This window comes from Myotis brandtii, unplaced genomic scaffold, assembly GCF_000412655.1.
Source record: "Myotis brandtii unplaced genomic scaffold, ASM41265v1 scaffold99, whole genome shotgun sequence".
Classification (NCBI taxonomy): domain Eukaryota; kingdom Metazoa; phylum Chordata; class Mammalia; order Chiroptera; family Vespertilionidae; genus Myotis; species Myotis brandtii.
Genome location: NW_005372121.1, coordinates 3,833,873 through 3,856,376, shown reverse-complemented (window position 1 = coordinate 3,856,376; position 22,504 = coordinate 3,833,873). Strand labels below are relative to the sequence as shown.

The window sequence follows — 22,504 nt, the reverse complement described above, 5'->3', positions numbered from 1 at the left end:
TGCCTAGACGTACCCGAGTTGAAAATATGTGATGTAACATCTCCTTATCTCCCTAAATACTAAAGCAGTGGTGCTTGATAGCTGGTGGGGAGGGGATGTGGAGTGAATAATGGCTGACATGCCACTTCGGGCTGGATTTATGTCTATGAGCGAAAATGGTTCCCAACTAGTTCTGTTGCCATGTTAGATAGCTATTTACTTTTAATGCTTTCATAATAAGAAAACACTATGCAAAGACACATTTTAACAGAATTTCATGAGCTTCCACGCTAGAGGTAGTAACCAGAATCCTGAAAATAAACCTATCACTCCCACTTGCATTTTAAGTCGTATTTGTAGCTTTCTTTCATTTACAACTTGGCCTTAGACTGAAAGCAAAAATCATCATTCTTATTATTTCTTATTTAAAGATTGGAAGGAAAAGATACCAAGTGCCATGATTTCGTATGAAAGATCACAGGGTTTGGCAGCAAAGGTCTGGATGGATCAAAACCTTGGCCCTGGTCATTAACTAGCTGTGATGGTGAATAAGTCACCTAAACTTCCGTTAGTAAAAGGGGATTATGTTGATACTACAGCTGTATGACTACTTCCTGTAATGACACCCACTCTTGTGACTCACACCCTGGAGGTAACAGAACCCAAGTCTTTCCTGCTTTTAAAATGTTAAATTTGCAGCATCCCAACCTCGGAACACAGCCTGTGGGACTCCTAGACTCAGAACACAACCTGCACACCTGCGCGCTGAGGCTGACTAAGCCCTCTAGTCTCTCTGTCAGTCTCTCCGTCCCCATGAAACTTTAATAACCTGTCTTCCCAGCTGTGGGACCCATGATTCCTTAATGTAATCATTTTAGGCCAACGTGTCCTATCTCCTTCGCCCTTTGTTCCTCCAGAATATCCAACTTGCGGGCCCCTTAACTAAGATCCATCCAGCCATTTGCTCTTTTCCTGCATTTGGGCTGCACAAGAGAACTCAAGGAAAAGAGCAAAGCCCAACCCCACCCCAATGAGACACTCAGAACTACTTAATAATCTAGGATTTCTGCCTGCTCAGTTTCTTCTCCTGTGCCCTAGAGAATTTACTCCAGAACTTCACATCTCTTTCCTTCCACTGCCCCTGCCTGCATTCCACTCTGCAGGGGACCTCTGTCCTGCCTCTTAGAGAAAGTGGAGCCATCAGATAGGAATCCCACAATGCCTCTTTCTCCCCAACCAGCTGATGGATGCTCATGCACATTATCTTCTTCTGCCCTGTCTTGATGCAAGACTTTTCTCTCCTTCTGTTCAAGACTCTTCCTCCTGGTGGGTGTGGGTTCCCCCCTTCTGCCGTTTCCCTCTTTCCTCTCAGCGCACAGACATTTTCAAGATCTCACTATTAGTTTCCATCTCTTTTCAGAATGAGCCAACCTTTTTCTACCTTCTTTGTTTCCACTTGGTCACCTCCCATTTTTTCCTTCCCTCTGTGCAACCTGGCATCTATCTCTGCCTCATAACCCTGCTTCTGTCGCCAAGGGCCTCCTCATTGCCAGACTGAATGAGCACCTTTCAGTCCTCATTTCACTTGGTCTCTTGTAGCATCTGGATCTGACCATGCCCTTCTTTTTGAAACTCATTCCAACCTCCACTCTGAAATTTTCTCCTTTAATTTGCAGTGACATTACAACTTTCTCTTTCCCTACCATCTGCTCATTTTTTCTTAGTGTCCTTTTAAAAAATATATTTTTTATTGATTTTTAGAGAGAGAGGAAGGGAAAAAATAGAGAGATAGAAGCATTGATGGGAGAGAAATATCAATCGGCTGCCTCCTGAACACCCCACACTGGAGATCGAGCCCGCAACCTGGGCATGTGCCCTGACCAGGAATCGAACTGGAGACCTCTTGGTTCATGGGTCGATGCTAAACCACTGAGCCACACCGGATGGGGTCTTTGTGTTTTATATGAGTCCTTCTGTCTCCATGAGACCTGCTCGGTGCCCTGAATCTTAGTCCCTCAACTGAGTGCCTCGTGGACACATCAGTCTGCATGTGCATCAGGCACCTGAAGTCACCTCTTCCCTCCTGAGTCCTCTTTCTCAATGAATGGAACCCTTATCTACCCAGATGTACACACCAGACCTGTCAAGTCCCTCAACTGAGTGCCTCGTGGACACATCAGTCTGGATGTGCATCAGGCACCTGAAGTCACCTCTTCCCTCTTCATGTTTTCTCCTGAGTCTTCTTTCTCAATGAATGGAACCCTTATCTACCTAAATGCACACACCAGACCTGTCGGCTTCTTCCTAGAGTTCTTCTCTCTCAAAACTCCAACACCCCGTATAAAAGTCCATTCTATTCTTATTTATTCCTTGGGTCCATCCTCTCCTCTCTGCTACATGACTATAAGATTCTGACTGATTTCATAGTCTACACATCTTGGTGGAGGATGGATGAACTGCAATACCACAGCTGGGTGGTGGTGGGTTGGGAGGTGGGGCAGATGGAAATAGGTGTCCTTTCGGGAACCTAGTCTGATCCTGTGACTCCCAGCTTAAACCCTTTAATGTCATATTCCTTAGCATGACATGGGAAGCTCTTCTTGATGGGGACCTTGTCTACTTTCCAACCTGACTTTCTGCTGTTTTTCATGCACATGTGATGTCACAGCCATGCACAGATTCTGGCCCTTCATCATTCATGGACCAATACCTCTATGCTCAGTGCCTTCAATGTCCTCCTCTGTCCTTCTCCTGTTCCTTGGATCATTTGGGACTGAATTAAAATCTTACCTTTGCCTCTGTTCCTGCCCAGCCCAGTCTGAGTTGGCTACTCTAGCTCTGATTCTGTGCAATGTCTGGGCATCAATCCACCATAATATCAGTTTCTCAAGCTGAAAATTTCTGAAAATGCAAGTCTTGGGAGAGAGAAACTACTGCTAGAAAGACTAAGGTTGTAAGTGAAATCCTGAAAGCCTTAGGAAATACGTTTTTTATTAAAATGAAACAATAAGAAAAGTCAGTAAAGGAAATGAACATCAATACTGCATATCTTAAATAATTTAAGTAGCAGTTAAGGTGCTACATATTATAAATAATGGATATTTTGGACAAGTCATGTAACCTCTTTCTACCTTAGTTTCCTTGTCTGTAAAAGGAGGGTATTAATAATACTTACCTTATAGTTTGTTGTGATGAATTAATATATGTAAATTGCTTGAAACAGTGCCTGACATAGTAAGCACTAAGTAGGCCTTAGCTGTTGATAATAATTTTCACTTACCAGCTACGATTGCTACACAGTTTATTATTTCCAGCCCCTGTGTTTTTACTTAGGTGATTAGAATCTGTCTTGTTTTGAAGTATGAGCATAACAGACACATTTTCCTTGACTGATCCTCTAACCAAGTGTTCAGTGGGGGTCTAATTTATTGCTGGTAGGTGTGGAGTCATCTTAGTTCCCACTGTTGTCTCAAAGATGTACCTTTTCATTAGACTTGGGTAGAATTTTATGGTGGGGTTTATCTAAGCAAGTTCAGCTCAGGGCAGCCTAGTACATTTCTCAACTCAGTTCCCCAGAGCACAGGGTTGTCTGTGTCTCTAATATCCAGAATATGGCAGAACAGTGGAACAGCCTGACCTGGCTTCAAACGCCTTCTGTAACATTCTCTCTCCCTCCCCAGCCCTCTCTTTAGCTCTCTGTCACACACAGCTCTCTGCCTTCTATCTGAAATGCCACAATCCAGTTTTCCTTGCTTCTGTTTCCTTTATGTTTTCAAGGCTGCCCTACACAAACAATGACTTGTACTTTCTTTCTATTCCCCACCTCCAGTTCTCTTTTCTTTACTATTTCCAACAGGAAATAAAATGTTATTATAAAGGAAATCCCTGATTGTAAGTTTCATAAGGGTAAAAAATAGCAGTTTATTCATATTTGTGTTAAGTAGGTATTCAAAGGAAACTTATCAGAAGGACTGACATAATCAATAGGAAATGAATGTAATCAACTATAAAAATCACTACACTGACTTTTAAAACATTTTTTCATTTTCCCCTTTTCCATTGTGGAGTATTATAACACCTTTATCATACTAAAATTATGATAATCTAATAAAAGCATCTTAAAAAGATGTCCCAACCTTCCTAGGTAACTCTGGCCCTTTAATTACCTTTATAAATCTCTAAGAAAATTATAAATTTTAAATTCAGGTTTTAATTTAATATTTCTCTTATTTTTAATATGAAGAGGTGATCAACTGTTTCAGCAACATTCATATATTTAATGTCTGTCCACCTATCCCACCCCCAGCCTGTTTCTTAGGCTGTGATATTTTAAATGTGTTGACACCTTTCCACAATAGTTTTTGTTTACCAAATATATCTCAGAGGATCTGATAACCTCTCTAACTTCAGTTTAGGTTGTAGAGTTTGTATTAATTGCATCTTGGCCTAAGTGCAGTTTTGAAAAGTAGTCTTTTTAAAAATATTTTTCAAATTTATTTCAGAGAGGGAGGGAGGTAGAGGGAGAGAGATATAGAAACATCAATTATGAGAAAGAATCATTAATCTGCTGCTTCCTGCACATCCCCTACTGGGGATTGAGCCTAAAACCCAGGCATGTGCTATGACTGGGAATCGAACAATAACCTCCTGGTTCATAGGTCTATGCTCAACCACTGAGCCACACAAGCCGGGTGAAGAGTACAGTCTTTAAGAATCCAAATCCCTACACAGCTAGTGCCTTTATACATAATGGAGGTGGAAGTTCAACAGATTGGAACTACTGTGTTCTTTTATTTCAACTTCCTTTCCCAATTATATGCATTAATACTATATTTCTTAAGATTATCTGAGAATATTGGCAATCCAGAAAGAAACTGTTCATAAATAATTTTCGGTGTATTTAAATACAAAACGTTAGGAAGCTTATATAAATTTTCTAAGTAGCTTCCTTTTTCCTTGTTCATAACCTCATAGTAATTTCTGGCCTCTTTTTGAAATCTAGACAAGCTCCTATAATATATAGAGAGAACCAGTAAGTCGTTGCTATCTTATTGCCATTGAATTATTTTTTCCTAGTTAGTGAAGTATGTCAAATATGGGTATGTCAATTGATTAAATACAATCATGTTCATTTCCATATGACCTTTGTAACACAGAGGCCAGTAGATTAGATTTCAGGTTGAAAAATGTGATATTTTTCTTAATAGTATATTCACCTAAAGCTGTGACAGAAATAGTATGTGACCCGACTAGAGAGTGGTTTTATATTGGTAAATATAAATTAGGATATAGGAAGCCCCTTTTTTGCAATCATTTATTAAACTCTTCGAGAAAAGGTTTTCATTGTGTGTGTGTATGTTTTGTTGTTGTTGTTCTTTTAGGATGAGTGCATATATTTGAGAATTCCTATATAATAAAAGGGTAATATGCAAATTGACCAAATGGCGGAATGACCGGGCACTATGATGCACACTGACCACCAGGGGGCAGATGCTCAATGCAGGAGCTGCCCCCTGGTGGTCAGTTCACTCCCATGGTGATGGCTGGTGAGCATAGCGGCCCACCTCCATGGCGGCACTAAGGATGTCCGACTGATGGCTTAAGCCATCAGTCGGACATCCCCTGAGGGCTCCCAGATGGCAAAAGGGGACCCCTCCCCCCCACCCCGAGTACACGAATGTCGTGCACCAGGCCTCTAGTGTATTAGAATATTGATTATTTGAGTAAAAGAGTATCTTTGTGGAGAATAGTATAGCGCTAAACACAAAATTAAAATTGTATCATGGCTTCAAAAAAACAACCAAAAAAAAAAATAGCCTCTCTAGAATCTCAACCCTCTTCAAATATTTTTTCCTCCAATAAGGTTGTTCTTGAAGGACCCTGAAAAGTAAAATTAGGGAAAAATATTGTGGACCTAATAAAAATGGTCTTCTCTCAATGAAATAAGGTAGACTACTTTCTTCCTACTTTTCTTTAAGGTAATATTGTGTTTCATGGTGTCTTCCCCAAAATAAGATGCCATGATTGATGTTGATCATGGTTAATTTTGAAGAAGCCTCTGAAAATGGAACAAACAGGGGGAAATAACATATTTTTATAAACCTTTTTTAAGAGTAAAATCTGTCAAAACAAAATTAAACTACTGAAAGAAACATTATTGATTTTAATAAACATAATGATTTTTATAATTCATACCCCTTAGAGATGGATACAGTGCTTCATTTATAATAGATCCTTAGTAAGTAGTCTATAAATTTTAATTTTAATCAATGTTTCAACTCAGGAAGGGTCATTTATATAGAAAAGAATAGGAATAGTATTTGTTGGAGTTGTGTAACCATGTGGTTTATGACCCTTAAGAAGGGTTCTATAACTTATTATAATTATTGTGCTCATTTTATGTGAAATGTAGATTATCTTCATAAGACTTTTCTTTGTAAAAACTTGACAATATTCTAACTTGCACTGAGATCCATTTTAATGAATAGTAATGATGCCTTTTCAGAAAGCTTTCATTGACTGTCATTTTGCTTAATAGTGAAATATCATGCTGATTATATTTATGATATACTCTGAGCCTCTGAACAGAAATTGTCATGGTTCGACAACTCTATTGGAAGTTACCATGAAAAACACAAATGAAATGTTGACTCAATAAGGTGACTCAAGAACTCATTCTAGCTGGTTGCTCCTGTTTGCAATTTTGCCTATAAGGGAAAGCAAGCATAACAAGTACTTCTATTTTCCTTATTTATAAAATAGATGAAAAGTTAAAGAGATTTGCCTAAAGCCTTTCTGAAAAATTGAAAACATATCAAGTTCTAAATAGAATATTTTTTACTCCTTCAGCTTCCCTGCATTTACTATCTTCCAAAGATTTTTCATGGCTTCAACATTTTGTTTTCTAAAATGTATTCTTCACAAAAGGATTTTAAAAGTTTTAAAAATGTAAAATTAGAATTATATACATGTTTAAAGTATAAACTGAGCTTTTTATGCATAATATGTATAATTTTATGGATTTGTCAATACATATATATATATACTGTTGAATGTTCATTAATGATTAATAAATTAATACATTCTATTATTGGCATTAAATTACAATCATTTAATGGCTTATTAAGTCCAAGATTTTCTGTTTAGGAGTTCCTGAGATAGCAAAGGTATATTTAAATAATTAAAAACTCTCATTTCAGTTATTTGCTTGAATGAGCTCCATTTTTCTTTTCTTACTATACCTTCTGAAGACAGAAGCCACCAATGAAATAGGTCGTTAATGTTGCAAAGGCAAGATTAATGCCAAAGAAATGCCGATTGACACTGATATTCTGGATATTAGGCAAGTATCTAGGGCCCAAGGTAACACAAATCAGGGCCTGACAGCTAGGTTTAAATTAGACTTGATATTGAGTCTTTGGCCATGTGCCAAAAACTACTCCACAGATGAAAATGAGGAAGAAAGGCAATTCTTCATTCTTTTGTGCAGGTGACCTTAGGTCTGAAAGGTTTAGGCAAAGATGCTAACTCCCTCTTTTTATTTTTGTATCAAGGAAAAGTTATCAAATGTTCTCTTTGGTTTGAAAAACACAGCTTCATCATTAATTGCTACCTATAAGGTTGATCTGTTGGTTGTTGTTAGCTGCAGCTTTTCAATACTCTGTATTATATAACTTGTCAGGCCATGTGGCTAATATCTATCTAAATAAAACACGAGTATCTAACTACTAGCCACACCTGAAACTAATATAAAATAACATTGAATGTCAATTGTAAAAAATATAGCATAAAAACAATTATATATAGTTATGCAAATAAATCTTCCTAGTTAAAATATACTCTGACTATCAGGCATTTAAATGTATAGCTCTGTTCTTTGTCCTTTAGGCTTTAGAAGAATTTTAAATAGAATAAAAAAGAGGGAGATGAGGCATTCTTGCTTGGTTTACTTTATATGTAAGGTCAATCTGAAAGGAAAATATACCTGCAAAATACTTGCTTCTCTGAAACCCAATTTCCTCATTTGATGACAGTACTTGTTGCCTTCAAATAAGAAATGCTGTGAATTTTACGAAAGAGACAGAGGGACTTGAAAAGTGTTTCCACAAAGCAGTTGGGAACTCATTCTCACCACACAGATTGATTGAGTGCAGGCCCTGCTCTGCTCCTGCAGACAGAGGACTGAACAGAGCAAAGGGAAGTGCCTGCCCTCAGGACACCTCCATTCTGGAGCAAGAGATATCCAGTACACACCATACATACATACATACATACATACATACATGCATAAATAAATAAATAAATCCTGTAATGTGTTAGATGATACAGTCAAGCAAGGAAGGAAGAGAATAGTGAGAAATAGAGCAGAGTTGAAATTTTAGATAAGGTGAGCCAGGAAAGGACTCCAGGGGAAAGTGACTTTTAAGTCAAGATCTGAAGGAAGCGAGTGAGCAAGTGGAGAAGAAGGAAGAGAAGTGTAAATGCATATTGGAGGAAAGGGAGAAAGACACAGTATCTGAATATAGATAAATATGTACATGGACGTGGACATGGACATGGGCATAGATAGATAAAGATAGATCTATGTATCTATACAGTAGGATTCACACACACACACACACACACACACACACACACACTAGAGGCCCGGTGCATGAAATTTGTGCACGGGTAGGGTCCCTAGGCCTAGCCGGCCCAGGGCTGATTGGGACCTTCCTTCCCCCAGCTGCTGGCTAGGGCCTTCCTTCTTTTGGTGCCGCCCCCTGGTGGTCAGTGCAAGTCATAGTGAGAGGTCGAACTCCCAGTCAGTCAAACTCCTGTGGGGACAATTTGCATATTAGCCTTTTATTATATAGGATGTGTGTATATATATGTGTGTGTATATATATTAATAAGGAATATATATATATATATATCTTAACCTCTGCTTGAGAAGAGAAGGTTGTCAGACAAGTCAGCAAGGTGCTCACCTTGCCCTTCTCACAGTCCCTCATCCATCAGGAAAATGTGGTGGGAGTGAAGAATTTCACTGGAGTCAGGGAAACCTGGCCCTCCTTGAGAGAAAGCTACCTGACAGGTCACAGTTGAATAGCAGCTAAATTTAGCTGCAAATCAATGCATTTGCTAACTAGTCAGCTACCCACCCGGTCTGGCCTGCCCAGAGCTCCGGGTATGTCATATTTACTTAAAAGAATTCTCACTTTTTTCTCAGGGTGTCATCATATTTCTCCCACTTCCCCTCCCGCAAGATTTCAGACAAAAGTATTCTCAGCATTATTGTTGGGGGAGGTCACAGGTTTCTGAGAGGCACGGGAGTACTTACTCTCAGACACTAGCTTCCCAGGGATGGATGTGTTGCTGACACATTGCTGGAGTCCATGCTGGCTACCACTTTGAAAAATTATGAATATGGAAGAGCTGTTCTGCATTTACAAAACAAATGTCCTTTTTGTCCTCTCGCCCTCCTACCCAAAGAAGGATTTGCAGGCCTTCGCTTGGAAAGCACAACTGCTGATGCAGCCTGTGCTGACACAGAGGACTTCTGTTGGGCGGAGGGAGATCCGTAGCCTGTGTGGAGATCTGGCCCTTCCGCTATTGCAGGTGGAACCATTACTGTGTCCTCATCATTCCTCTCATACACTGTGGAGGATCCATCTCTGGATGCTATTGTTGACCACCTTGAAGAAACTTGAGTTCTTTAATCCTCAAAGACCTAGGCAGTGAATGGCTGTCACTAATATAATGTTGCTTATCTTATTTTTTCCAAAAAAACCCCCACCAAACTTGCATTCTACTTTCCTTAATTTTTGGAAAGAGATCAAGTACAACAATAAAAAGATTCCTCTATCACTTCATTTGAAGAACTCATGTTGGATCAAGAAAAACACCTTTATTCTTATATAATTGACCTTTTTGTTTTAAGGATAGTTTTATCATAATTTGTATTTTATTCATCATAATAATGTATTCCTGAATGGAGCTGCCACTGGTTAAAAACTACAGTAAACTTTGAGAAGAGGGAACGAATGTGCACTATGAAGAGTTGTGGAGAAGACCTGAAAATGGTTGAGAAATGAAAATAAGGCATCTTTCCAAAATTGACATAATTAGCAAAAATTATAGCTTGTATCAACTATCAAACACCAAATTCTATTTAACCCCAATACTACCTCATCAGCTTTTTTTTAATGTAGAGAATGATGCTTCATTGGGAGACAGTGGAGATCTTGGAATTGGCCTTTACACATACACACGCTGGTGGAAAGTGGTCTCAGGGGCTATTGGTCCTACCTGTGTTCTCAAATGTCATGGGGGTTGGAATTTGAGAAATACTGTACATGCTGCTAAGCAAAGAAGGAACAATGTCATCTCCATCTCCCTCACACTGTTCACTGGGACATCTTAGGGCCAGGCCTTATGTTTGATCTTGTAACCTTAGTGCCTGTGAAGAATACAACACTTGTTAGAATCCAACATTCAAGGAGCACCTATTAAATGTCCATTTTTTTTTAAATCAGGGTTTGTCAATCTTGGCCCTGTTACATTTTGGGTCCAATAATGCCTGTTGGGGGAGAGGAATGTCCGGTGCATTGCAGAAGGTTTAGTAATATCTCTGGCCTCTACCCACATCAGTAGCAAGTTGTGACATTCAACAAATGTCTCTGAATATCCCCAAATGTCTCCTGAGGGCAGGGCCAAAATTTCCTTTTTAAGGGTGTGAGCTAGAGAGTTTAACCACATTTTTAAAAGATAAAACATATATAACTGTTTAAAATTCCACCCCCTAAATCTATATCTGCATCTACATGTATATCTATTGCTATATCTACATCTATTGCTATATATCTACACACACACACACACACACACACACACACACACACACACACATTCTTACAGAGTTCTGACAGAGGAGGCATTTGGTTGGAGTGTTCATTGTAGCCTTTTTTTTTCCGTGGGAACCATTATGACTCCAGTAAATTGCTCACTGAATTTCATCTGTCCTTTCTGTTCCTGCTCAGATACAACTAAAGCCTATTGAAATTGATTTTTGTGTCAGTAACAGAGCAGGGATTCAGTAAGAACATGAAAGCTTGCCTTTCATGCCTCATCTTTCCCCCCTTATTGCTTTAGATTTAGTGGGTCCTAATTATATTCCAGCGCTTCTTCTGACATTTCCTTTGTTTTAATTAAAACTTCTGGAGGTTTGAGAACGCTGGGAGAGGGTTTTATTCGTCCACAGCCCTGATAGAGAGTCAGATGGGTCCCTGTTTGTGTTCCTGCCACCCCAAGAGTGATAGCTGGGAACACTGTGGTCCTGTCCCTTTGTTTCCCCGCCACACCAGCTTGGTCCTTTCTCTTCCCGCACAGCTCTGCACTTCCAGATCTGCTCTTGCTGCTGCCACAGACGTTCTGTTATTAAGTGACTCGGACAGCGCTGTGGGTGGACTGGCTTCCTATTGAAGCCTAAATTAGGTGAAATAAAATGCAGCACTGCCTTTTCATTATTATTATTTATCTCTGCCCACCCCCATGATGCCTATGGTGCCTCCTGGTGCAAAGCCAGCCCCACCCACTCCTGACCACGTGGCTATAAATCTCTGGGGGGGAGGGGGGGGAGGCAGTGTCAGACTGTAATTGACAAACCTATGCGGCCTGGAGGGAAGACATAGTATATCTTTTTAATCTGCAGCTTGGAGGCGGGAGGAAGTGAGCAAAGGGTCTGCCAGAGGTCCCGAGGGGAAGACAGGGTTGCCTCATAAAATAGGCCTTAGAGAGGGAGCTGTTGATTTGAAACCTAGAAAAATGGGCTGCCCTTTCCCAAGAACAGTGGGCTCTGTCCTGCCTTGGTGACTATTCTCTGGAAAAGGGGAGACCGAGAGGGAGGAACTACAGCAGGGCAGTGTCTGGGCCTTGCTGTTCTCATTGTATCTTTCTCTCCCTGAACTTTTCCTCAGATAAACCGTGAAGTTATAAAACGCAGAATACCAGTGTCTGCTCTAGTCTCCAAGGCTCACTCCCATGGGCCACTGGGAAAACACACTAAAAACAAAGCCTTCTTGAGCAAAACACACACATCAGCCCACGTGGCTTCTTCCTCCATTATGAAACTGAGAGCCTTTCTCATAGTCTCACCTTTCCTAAAAGAAAAGCTTTCTGCCACTTTTTAGCAGGTATTTCCCCCAATTCTCCCAGGCTTCTCCCGGGTTACCATGGATCGCTGGAGTCGTTCTGTGCACTGTGTTGGGGGGCAGCTCACAAGGTCCGCTAGGCCGGGGAGCATCCTGTTTCCCAGTGTGACTTAGCGCCTACTCTCTGCAAGATGCTGTTCTAGGCAATGTCAGGGGACTAAACAGACTCCCGCCTTGGAGGGGTTTTAGTGTTCCGAAGCCATGTGAACATTTAATTCATGGACATTTTAATGCAAAAGAAAGAACAAACACTAAGAAGTCTGCCTAAATTGAATACCTCTGGCTTTCTGAGAAAAATTCACCATGTATAGTAACTCTTTTTCCTTTACTAACGTTGTGAATACACTTCATCCTGGACTGGTGTGGGGCATCAGGGCTTTTGAATGCCATCTAAATCCTCTGACTCCGGATAGGAAAGGCTGCTGTGGCAGCTGGGGAGAGGTGGAATATTGGGGACGGCTGAGGAGTTGGCTGGATGCACATATGCCACCCCCATCCTGTGAACCCCAACATTTCGAGGGCTTAGTCCTTCCAGAATTTAATGTACAAAAACCACGAATAATTGCGGTTACTCTGTGGCATAAACTAGTAGTAATAAGATCTTTGGTTTTGTGCTCATTTTAGGGGTTGGGAGAGAAGGTTACTGAGAAATGTGTTCTTGGCTCAAGGCCATGGCCAAGAGACTGGTTCTGCTACTTTTTTGAGCTCTCGTCACCCCACAAGCCTGCCTGCCTCGTCACTGCTGTCGCTTCATCTGTGCGTGCCTTTCCTGGGTACAGGCAGCAGGCTCCCTGCCACGGACTCTGCATACATTAACTATTGTCTGCTAAAAATTGTGGCTATTTGATTTTTTTCCCCCTGTAATCATCCATTTTGATTTATAAACGGAGCCAAACTGGCAGCCACGAAGATGGAGGAATCCTAGTTTCTAACAAAGAAAAATGAAGCGCTGTCTTTTCTTCCCCACCCTGTGTCTGTGAGAAGCCTCCGTTCTCAGAGGGGCCAGCTCTGACGGATCTTGAAAACAATCCATTTTCTGCTCTCAGAGGTGCCAAGCAGAGGAATTCGCAGAGCGTGGTGTTGCAATGGAGAGCGGTTGCTGGGGAACTGCCCTGTATAGGTTCCTTCCTTCATCTTTGCCACAGTTTGGGAGCAGTGATGTCTGGGTCACAGCTCTGCCTCCGTGGAGAGGAGGATTTTTTTAAGCTACCAATGAATGGCACATGCAGGCCAAGGAAAAAGAGAGGCCTCATTTAACCTGGGAAAACCCTAGGAGTAGACACTGTGCCAAATATAGTCTGTGAAATCCATGTTCTTGGATTATAAGGATTTTTGGAGTCTTTTCATAAAGGTGTGTCTGGTCTACCTCTTTGCCTCAAGATAAGTTGTATCAAAGAAAGGTCGCATTCCTGAAGGTGTCCAAAGAGGTATCTTAACTATGCTTTAATCTTCACGGTGAGCGGGAAACCAGAGTTCACCTCCATCATCATTACAGTTCAAGGAGGAAAAAGCTAAAACCAATTTCTACTTTCTCTGTGATCTGTGGAGAGGTAAATTAAAGTCTCTGTAAAATTTAAAGGAACTTCACTAAATTCATCTTCCAACTTATTTGGGGTCCAGCTGCTGTGAAATGACTGGAATTCCTGCTTACCACCCCAGCTCATCTGCTGCTCTACACTTTGCAGCTGGATAGAAATGTGGGCAGTGGGTGGGGATGGGAGAAACTGATGTAGACATATGGATGGTATTGACCAAGAACCTGAATACAACCCTCAAATCTCACTACTTTATTCAATCTGTTATCTAGCAAATATTATCAGGTACCTGCTGTGTCAGCCATTGTGGGAAATGTGGGGTCAGTATATATCTGACTCACTCCCAAATCTTGCTGATTTGACCTCCTGAATATCTCCTTTTGACTCTCTACTACTCACCTTCTTTGTAACTTCCATCCCAGTCCAAGTCGCCATCATATCTCAAATGAATTACTAAGTAGCATTATAATTATTATTTCTCTGTAAAATTTAAAGGAACTTCACTAAATTCATCTTCCAACTTATTTGGGGTCCAGCTGCTGTGAAATGACTGGAATTCCTGCTTACCACCCCAGCTCATCTGCTGCTCTACACTTTGCAGCTGGATAGAAATGTGGGCAGTGGGTGGGGATGGGAGAAACTGATGTAGACATATGGATGGTATTGACCAAGAACCTGAATACAACCCTCAAATCTCACTACTTTATTCAATCTGTTATCTAGCAAATATTATCAGGTACCTGCTGTGTCAGCCATTGTGGGAAATGTGGGGTCAGTATATATCTGACTCACTCCCAAATCTTGTTGATTTGACCTCCTGAATATCTCTTTTAGACTCTCTACTACTCACCTTTATAACTTCCATCCCAGTCCAAGTCGCCATCATATCTCAAATGAATTACTAAGTAGCATTATAATTATTATTTTTCCATCATCTTTTCTGATTTCCTCTGTTGTATGCCTTGCCCCTAGAACAGTGATGGCGAACCTATGACACGCGTGTCAGCAGTGACACGCGAACTCATTTTTTTGGTTGACTTTTCTTTGTTAAATGGCATTTAAATATATAAAATAAATATCAAAAATATAAGACTTTGTTTTACTATGGTTGCAAATATAAAAAAATTTCTATATGTGACACGACACCAGAGTTAAGTTACGGTTTTTCAAAATGCTGACATGCCGAGCTCAAAAGGTTCGCCATTGCCCTGACTGGTTTGGCTCAGTGGATGTAGCGTCGGCCTGCGGACTGAAGCGTCCCAGGTTCGATTCCAGTCAAGGGCATGTACCATGGTTGCAGGCACACTCCCAGTGTGGGGCGTGCAGGAGGTAGCTGACCGATGTTTCTTTCTCATTGATGTTTCTGGCTCTCTATCCCTCTCTCTTCCTCTCTGTAGAAAATCAATAAAATATATATTTAAAAAAAAAAAAGGTTCGCCATCACTGCCCTAGAACAATCTTTTCAAAATGCAGACTTGAGCACTCTATACCGTTGCTTCAAACCTTTCAGCGGCTGCCCATTGGTCTTAGGATAAAGACAGACCTCCTCAAAGTGGTCTGTGAAGTCCTTGTTAGACACTTACTCTCTACTCCAGCCATATTGGCCTTGCTTTTAATTACTCAAATGCTCTAGTAACTACACAACAGGACCTTTGAACATGATGTTGTTGTTTTTTAAATCTGTAGTATACTTCCCAATGCTTGACCTAGTTTATTATCTTCATCTTTTAGGTCAGAGCTTTTCTTAAAAATTTCACCCCAGATGCAGTAAGACATATATTCTTTTACATTAGTATTTAGAATACACATACTAATATATAGGTAGGTAGGTAGGAAGGTAGGTAGATAGGTAAGTAGGTAGATGCATAGATAGTCTTTGATGGAGGGAACAGATTCTGAGGACAGATATTTGCTGGTAGGTATCTTTTGGGGAGTGCTCTCTGTATCAACACCCGTGAGAGAGCGAAGACAGATTTGGGCAGTGGAAGGAGTTGAATGCAGCTACAAAGCCCCAAGCAAACCCAGAAAGGGAGCTCTGGAGCTGGAATAGCCCTTCAACATTATTCCACTTTGATATAAGGGGTGTAGGCTTTTATATTCCTACACCAACCAGTCATTGCCCACTTGATGCCTCCAGACAAAGGGCATTAATTTAGGCAGGGAGCATGCCTTTGGGTCCAGCTGCTGTGTTTGGCTAAAGTAAATTCCTGGAGAGAGACTCAGAGAACCTCATTCCTGAAGGAGGGATGGAGAGGGGGGCTCATATCACAGTTGTATACTACAGTCAGTCACTTGTGTTACTTGGTTCTTTTTGCTTTGTATAGTAAGTTCTGGAAATAGCTCCTCCAGGATTCTGGCTGATCTCTTTTCCTAGGCAAAGGTATAAGCTCTCACCATTACATAATGTCTAATGGTTGGAACTGATGCTTATCATCTCCTTCCTCCTCATTTTACCCCCCTGCCCCCCACCCCAATCTTGGTTTGCATCTTTGTTGATCTAGTAGTCTTGTTGGAATGACCCAGACCCTCATTCCTGAGAAGTCTGAGCTCAACATGACTTTCTCAGGCTTGACTGCTGCCTGGATAGCTAACAAAAGACCTGTATCCTCTGCAGCCAGAGTAGAAAAAGCTGAGGACCAGACCCAGGAATTCATTACCAGGGTAGAGTAAGAGGTATAACCCTCAACTCCAGCCTGATGGGGAAGGAATGAGACTCTGAAACGTGGAATGAACACACTGAGCCTACAGGTGTGATGTCCCCATCTTGATTGAAGACAGTGCACAGATCTCAGGATTTAACCTCATCTCCCTTATGATTTTCACACATTGCCTTCAGTTGGTGACTCATCACCCTTAGCTTTTCATTGTCTTTCTCCAGTACATAAGTGTCTCTCAGTAAAAGCTATCTGATTCCTTTTTTTAAAAGTATTATTTCCACTCTTAAAAGTATGAAACATTGGACACACCAGTGTGCTCTCTGGCACCTGTATCCTACTCCTGTTCCCCACTAGTGAACATTTGACAGTGGCACAGCTACAGTATGTCAGGAGCAGTCAATAAGCCACCCGCCGCCAGTGATAAGGGTCATTCCTGGAACCCACTGTCTGAGGGAGGGTCCCTCTGGAACATATCCTGATTTGGCAATTTATATGGAGGAATTTTACTGGGGAGCGTTCTTCGGATCTACACCTGTGAAGAATGTAGAATTGTGCAAAGGAAAGAGCTTAACTGCAATGCAGTCTCAGCAAAGACCTCAGCCATCCCTTGGAGTGGTCAGGAGCTGAGATGGCCCTTCAGAATTGTCCTACTTTAAGACAAGAGGTCTGGGCCTTTATATTGCTGTCATTGGATTCTGTTCTTTTTGGGAGGGAGCATGGCTTTGAGCAGGTGCTCTTTTGGCTGAGGCCAATGAGCAAAAAGGGCCTTGGCTGACAGCTGTAGGGCACCTCAGTATTACATCTGAATGGTGTATTTCAGCATCGATTATAGATGGAAGGAAGGAAGGAAGGGTGGATGAATGGATGGATGGATAGTAGACAGACAGACAGACAGATGTACTGTAACATTCGATCCATGCAACAACTGCCACTGCTACATGTTCACATTGTGATTTTTTTTTCTATTTGAGTTTATTTTCATGGTTCTTGAGATGCACATTTTGAAAATCACAGTATTGGATATGATCAGTTGCATTCGTGTAGAATGCTGTGGAAACATGAAACTAAGCCCATCACCTGCAATGAGAAAATGGAAGAAATCTTCCTCAATAAAGGCTAGATCTAATCTAAGCTAAGCACGAGGAACTCTTAACATTCTACCCAATGTGAGTCCTTGGACAGGGGAAAGAGATAGTGGGTAGAATATCTGCATTTTCCACAACCCCGTTTGGTCATGTGGTCGGCTGGAAACAGATGAATTTCAGTGACCTAGAAATGAAAATACTCTTTCTTCCAGGCTAGCCTCAGGCTAGCAGCTCTAAAGCCATCTTGCTGTTCTTTAGAAAATAAATAACAGCTATAACAAAGCCCAGGCTTACATGGTTATTTCATGACAAAACCATTGTTCTTTCTCTCACATTCATTTTAGGGAGAAGGTAAAGGGGTAGAGTGCTATATCCTTGAGTGATTTAGATTTCACCTTGATGTTGAGTTATTCTGTAAGGAACAAGCATCAGCTCAGTTCTTTACCTCAAACATGAGGTAGAAGAAAGAAAGAAGGGGCTCAGGGGACCAGGCTGGCCTGAGCCCGCCAGCTGAGTGACCCCACCGCCTCTGCTTTCTCCAGTTTGCTGTGCTTTCTTCCTCTTTCCTTGTGGATGGTCCTTTTACTCTTGAGGAGATGCTTGACATAAGGCTTTGGGAGCTACTGGAATTTCAGTTTTGTTTTTCTAGATTTAGTCTGTTATTTTTGTTATTGTTGTTATTTCAGAAGAAGAAAATCTTACTTCATTCTTTTATTAAGAAATGACTCAGCAACTGCAATCTGACAGGATTTTTTTTTCTTCTACTTTTTGTGGGGAAAATGTAACCCTTTGTCTCCCTTTAAAGCAGTGGTTCGCAACCCCTTTGGGGGTCGAATGACCCTTTCACAGGGGTCGCCTAAATACATCCTGCATATCAGATATTTACATTACGATTCACAACAGTAGCAAAATTACAGTTATGAAGTAGCAACGAAAATAATTTTATGGTTGAGGGTCACCACAATATGAGGAACTGTATGAAAGGGTTGCGGCATTAGGAAGGTTGAGAACCACTGCTTTAAAATATTCCACCCCCCTCAGAATTTAATTTTTAGTCCTTGGTTGAATGTGTATTTTTAGATCCGAACTGAGATGGAGTCTAGGTTTATAATTTTCATTGCTCTCATAAGTGGAAGTAACTTAAAATTAGGAGCAATATTACATTTTCACTTTAAATTTCTCCTTTAATAACATCCTCCTTTGTTGCTTTATCCTCAAATTTAAAAAAGAAAATTAAGAAAATACTACATGAGAGATGAATGTCTCTACATCCTCCTTTGTTGCTTTATCCTCAAATTTAAAAAAAATTAACAAAATACTACATGAGAGATGAATGTCTCGATGTAACTCAAGTAAAATATGAAAAGAAAGTTTGCTTAAAAATAATTTTTACATTTTCATCATAAGAATTTTCAATTCAGGATCTGGAGGGCAGAAGCAGGACAAGTGTCCTGGGTTTTAGGTCCTTATTAGTTGTGAGTTTCAGCCTCTCTCTGAAAGAAGGGTATTGGATGAAGCACCTGAAGGGCTCTTCCTGTGCAATTTATTTGTGATTTTATGAAGTTGCTCCTCTAAACCTTTTCTCAGCAATGGCTGTGTCTCTGGTTTCTAGTGATCTTTGGGTCAGCTAACTCCTGGCCAGTCCCTCAAAGTCTGCTTCAGTCTGGATCCTAATTAGGTTTGACATTCTCCAGTGATGTAAAAGGCCACTCAAGCCGGGCAGCCTCCTTCGGGGCCCTCTCCCTTCCACGGTTGACAGCTCAGCTGCCCTCCTGTTGCTGGGCGCTGGGGATGCCGTTGCCTGGGACTGAGCTGCGCCTGCCAATTGTTCCATCTTCAGGATCTCAATGTAGCTGAAGCTGCCACCCAGAGCTGTATTATTCAGTCATCTGTCAGACTCATCGGGAGCTGTTATTTCAGCTTAGAGTGAAATTTAAGATGGAGAACTAGGATACTGTCTTTTCCATTGTAACCGTCAGTGACATTATAGCAGTTACTAAAATGGAAGTACCAACAACCAATTGAGACCGTTGCAAGATGCTTTAATTATCAAGGAAATCAAGGTTTCTTCACATAGTGAATATTTTTGGACAGAGGAAATACTGTCTCCTCCAGTCATGTCTAGCTCCCCTGCCACATAAATCCACTCTCACACAAGCCCTCATCTAACACTTTGGAGGGGAGGTAGACCAAATTATTCAGCATTGCCTTTTTTATTTAACTTGACAACCAGTGTGAAAACAAGCCCAAAAGACAAAGTGATGGAGATGGTCTACAAAATAAACACTAAATAGAAATTGATCTCAAAGCATTCAAGGTGTGTGTGTGTGTGTGTGTGTGTGTGTGTGTGTGTCTTCCCCACTGGCATTCTGTAACATTAATCTAGGTAATATTGTTCTTCACAGTTGGAACTGAATGATAATATTGCTCATCAGAACTAAAGTCCTTTTTATTTTATCTTTTTCATACAGGGTCGCCATGTCAAAACAGGCCAGCTTGCAGCCATTAAGGTTATGGACGTCACAGGGGTAATGTATCTTTCTCTTGCCATCTCAATCGTATGTATATATTTGTGATAGAGAAATTAGGGATAGAAAAAAATTATCTTTTAGAAATAGAATCCTTTTAAACATCTAAAATCTTTTCCCACTTGTGCTTCACATAAAGAAGTAAGAGTATCCAACAGCTGATCGAGAAGACAATGCGTAAATCACTCTAAATTAGATATCTACACTCTGCCTTATGTTGTTAGAGTGAAGAATAAATAATGTGCACTGATAATTTACATAACCACAATGAAAGATATTTGCGTATGAAGACAGAACACGGATTTGCAGGTATTAAAAGAATATTACGGAGATTACACAGAAGTGATGGGTCTTAACACTTTCCCAGAGGTCCACCTAACACTGGAATTGACAAGAGTTTGGGTAGCTCTCATCTCCTAGTGGGATATTTAACATTAATATTTCCTCCCTCAGATATTGTTGAACAAATAATCGTAATAACCACAAATTCTTATCATTATTTAGAGCAAGACTGAAATGAAATTTCTGCCTGGATGATCAAAAACAATCTAAGGAATAGACTTTATTTGAAATACAATCTTGTGCTTTCATTCCTTTTTGCTGAGTCCACTTAAAATATGTTAATGTCTTTTTAAGAGTACAGAGTGAAAATCAGACTTGAAAGGACTCACTGGACATCAAAAGCATGTTAATAATTTTCTATTGTCCTGGGGATTTTTCTAAGATGTTTGTCTGCTATACATAAAAGCTAAAAGACCACAGTCTTCCATCGGCCGAGAAGTGGATTATTTAATGTAACTACATATAGAATGAATTGGTCACATAATGGTATCAAGAACCAATATACAAATTAAAAGAGGCACCTGGATGTCTGCATGTCACAATTCAACTTATACCTTTTCTGGCTTGTTATTTTTGATAGTATATATTATATGGTATGCTCTCTACCATAATACTAATTTCACTAATTTTCATTTATACCACACATTGTACTGATTTCTTTTCTTTGCTTATTATTGATCTGAATTCCTCTTTAAATTATATACATTTATAACCAGTAAAAAAGTTGTTTTCATATGCCTATTAGCACTTAGATAAAGTAGTACTTCCTTTTCTTTGTCCTAAGTACATCATTCCAATTTCAGAGGTTGCAAACCAGTTCAAATATTTAATCCAAATTAGTTTCTTAATTCACCTTGCCTTTGCTGAATAAGAAACTGCATGGAAATTATACTAATTCGGTTTAGGTTCTGCCACTTGAAACAGAAAACTCAAGATAACAGAGGCCTATGCATGACGGAAGTGTCTTGCTCTCTTGTGTTAAAGGAGTCTGGAATTGACAGCCCAGGGATGGAGGGCAGCAATGTGGTGGAGTAGAAGGATTGTTTTATCTCTACTCCATCATTCTGCATGGCTTCCACGCTTAAGGTCACGTCCATGGTTCAAGATGGTTGTCAGATTTCCATTGATCACATTCTTTGCCAGGCAGAAGATGGGGAGGGGTTGATAGCTGAAGGGTAAAGAAGAGAACCCCTTCCAGTGAAATATTTTCTACTTACATACAACATTTCAACTTAGTTTTACATTCATTGGGTATACCTAGCTGCATGGAAGCTGGTAGATGTAGTCTTTCATTCTACCAATGTGTGCAGTTAAAAATCTGGGTTCTACTAGCCAAGAATGAAGGGAGAATGGATACTGGTATGGTCAGTTAGCAGGGTCTGACACAAAAATCAAGATCATGTATGATCAGTCTCCACATAGAAACCCGTTTATAAATGTGTGAACCTTTTATAAAGCTCCCAGCACAGAACAAATGAAAATTTATTTTGTTATTCTGCTGAAGTCCTACTACTGTATTTTCCTTGGAGTGAATAGGATCTGCACATAATGCAATGCACGTGGCAGTTCAGCAGCTCATGGTTGTGGATGGAGTCCAAGACATTTGTGCTGTAAAGTTTTATTGTGTGGTTCTGTGGAACTGCAGATGAGTTCCGCTGACATCGTTAATCTCAGGGCACACGTGTGCACAGAGTTGAATATTGATGTGCAAAGCATGACCTGAGAGCACAGGACATTCCCTTTCTAGTTTCTGGTTCTCTTTGTGAGACTTTAAATTACTTGATGAACCACTTACTTTTACTAGACCACTTTGCTTGGGATCAAAACAGTTCCACAGCTATGTATCCCAGAGGAGATTTTTTCGTTTTTAAGGAGTGGCAGTTAACCTTCCTAAACTGGGTTTCACAAGGCAACTAAGCCCTACAAGAAAATGACCTGAGAGACTGTTTTCTCAGTTCTCCCAAGGATGGTACAAAGCTAATGCCATTTTCATGCATAGGAGAGTCGATCCATTGCATACAATGGATGCTTTATAGTATTTTGGCTTAATTCTCTTGGGGAACCCCTGTTGAAAGGGCTGGATAGTTGCCCTGATGTAGGCACATCATTGACCATTATGTAACCACTGACCCTAACAAAGACAAACATGGATACACATCTGGAAATGGTTTTCTTATTCCCAGGGTA

The 22,504-nt window shown here is 40.5% G+C and overlaps 1 protein-coding gene across 9 annotated transcripts in view; it reads left to right on the top strand.

Moving 5' to 3' along the window:
- TNIK (TRAF2 and NCK interacting kinase) overlaps positions 1-22,504 on the top strand; it is a 349,621-nt gene that overhangs the window by 172,429 nt on the left and 154,688 nt on the right. For all 9 annotated transcript variants that reach the window (XM_005886580.2, XM_005886579.2, XM_005886584.2 and 6 more), the window contains one exon: positions 19,919-19,975. In XM_005886580.2, coding sequence (XP_005886642.1) covers positions 19,919-19,975 — 57 coding nt within the window. The remainder of the gene's footprint in view (positions 1-19,918; positions 19,976-22,504) is intronic.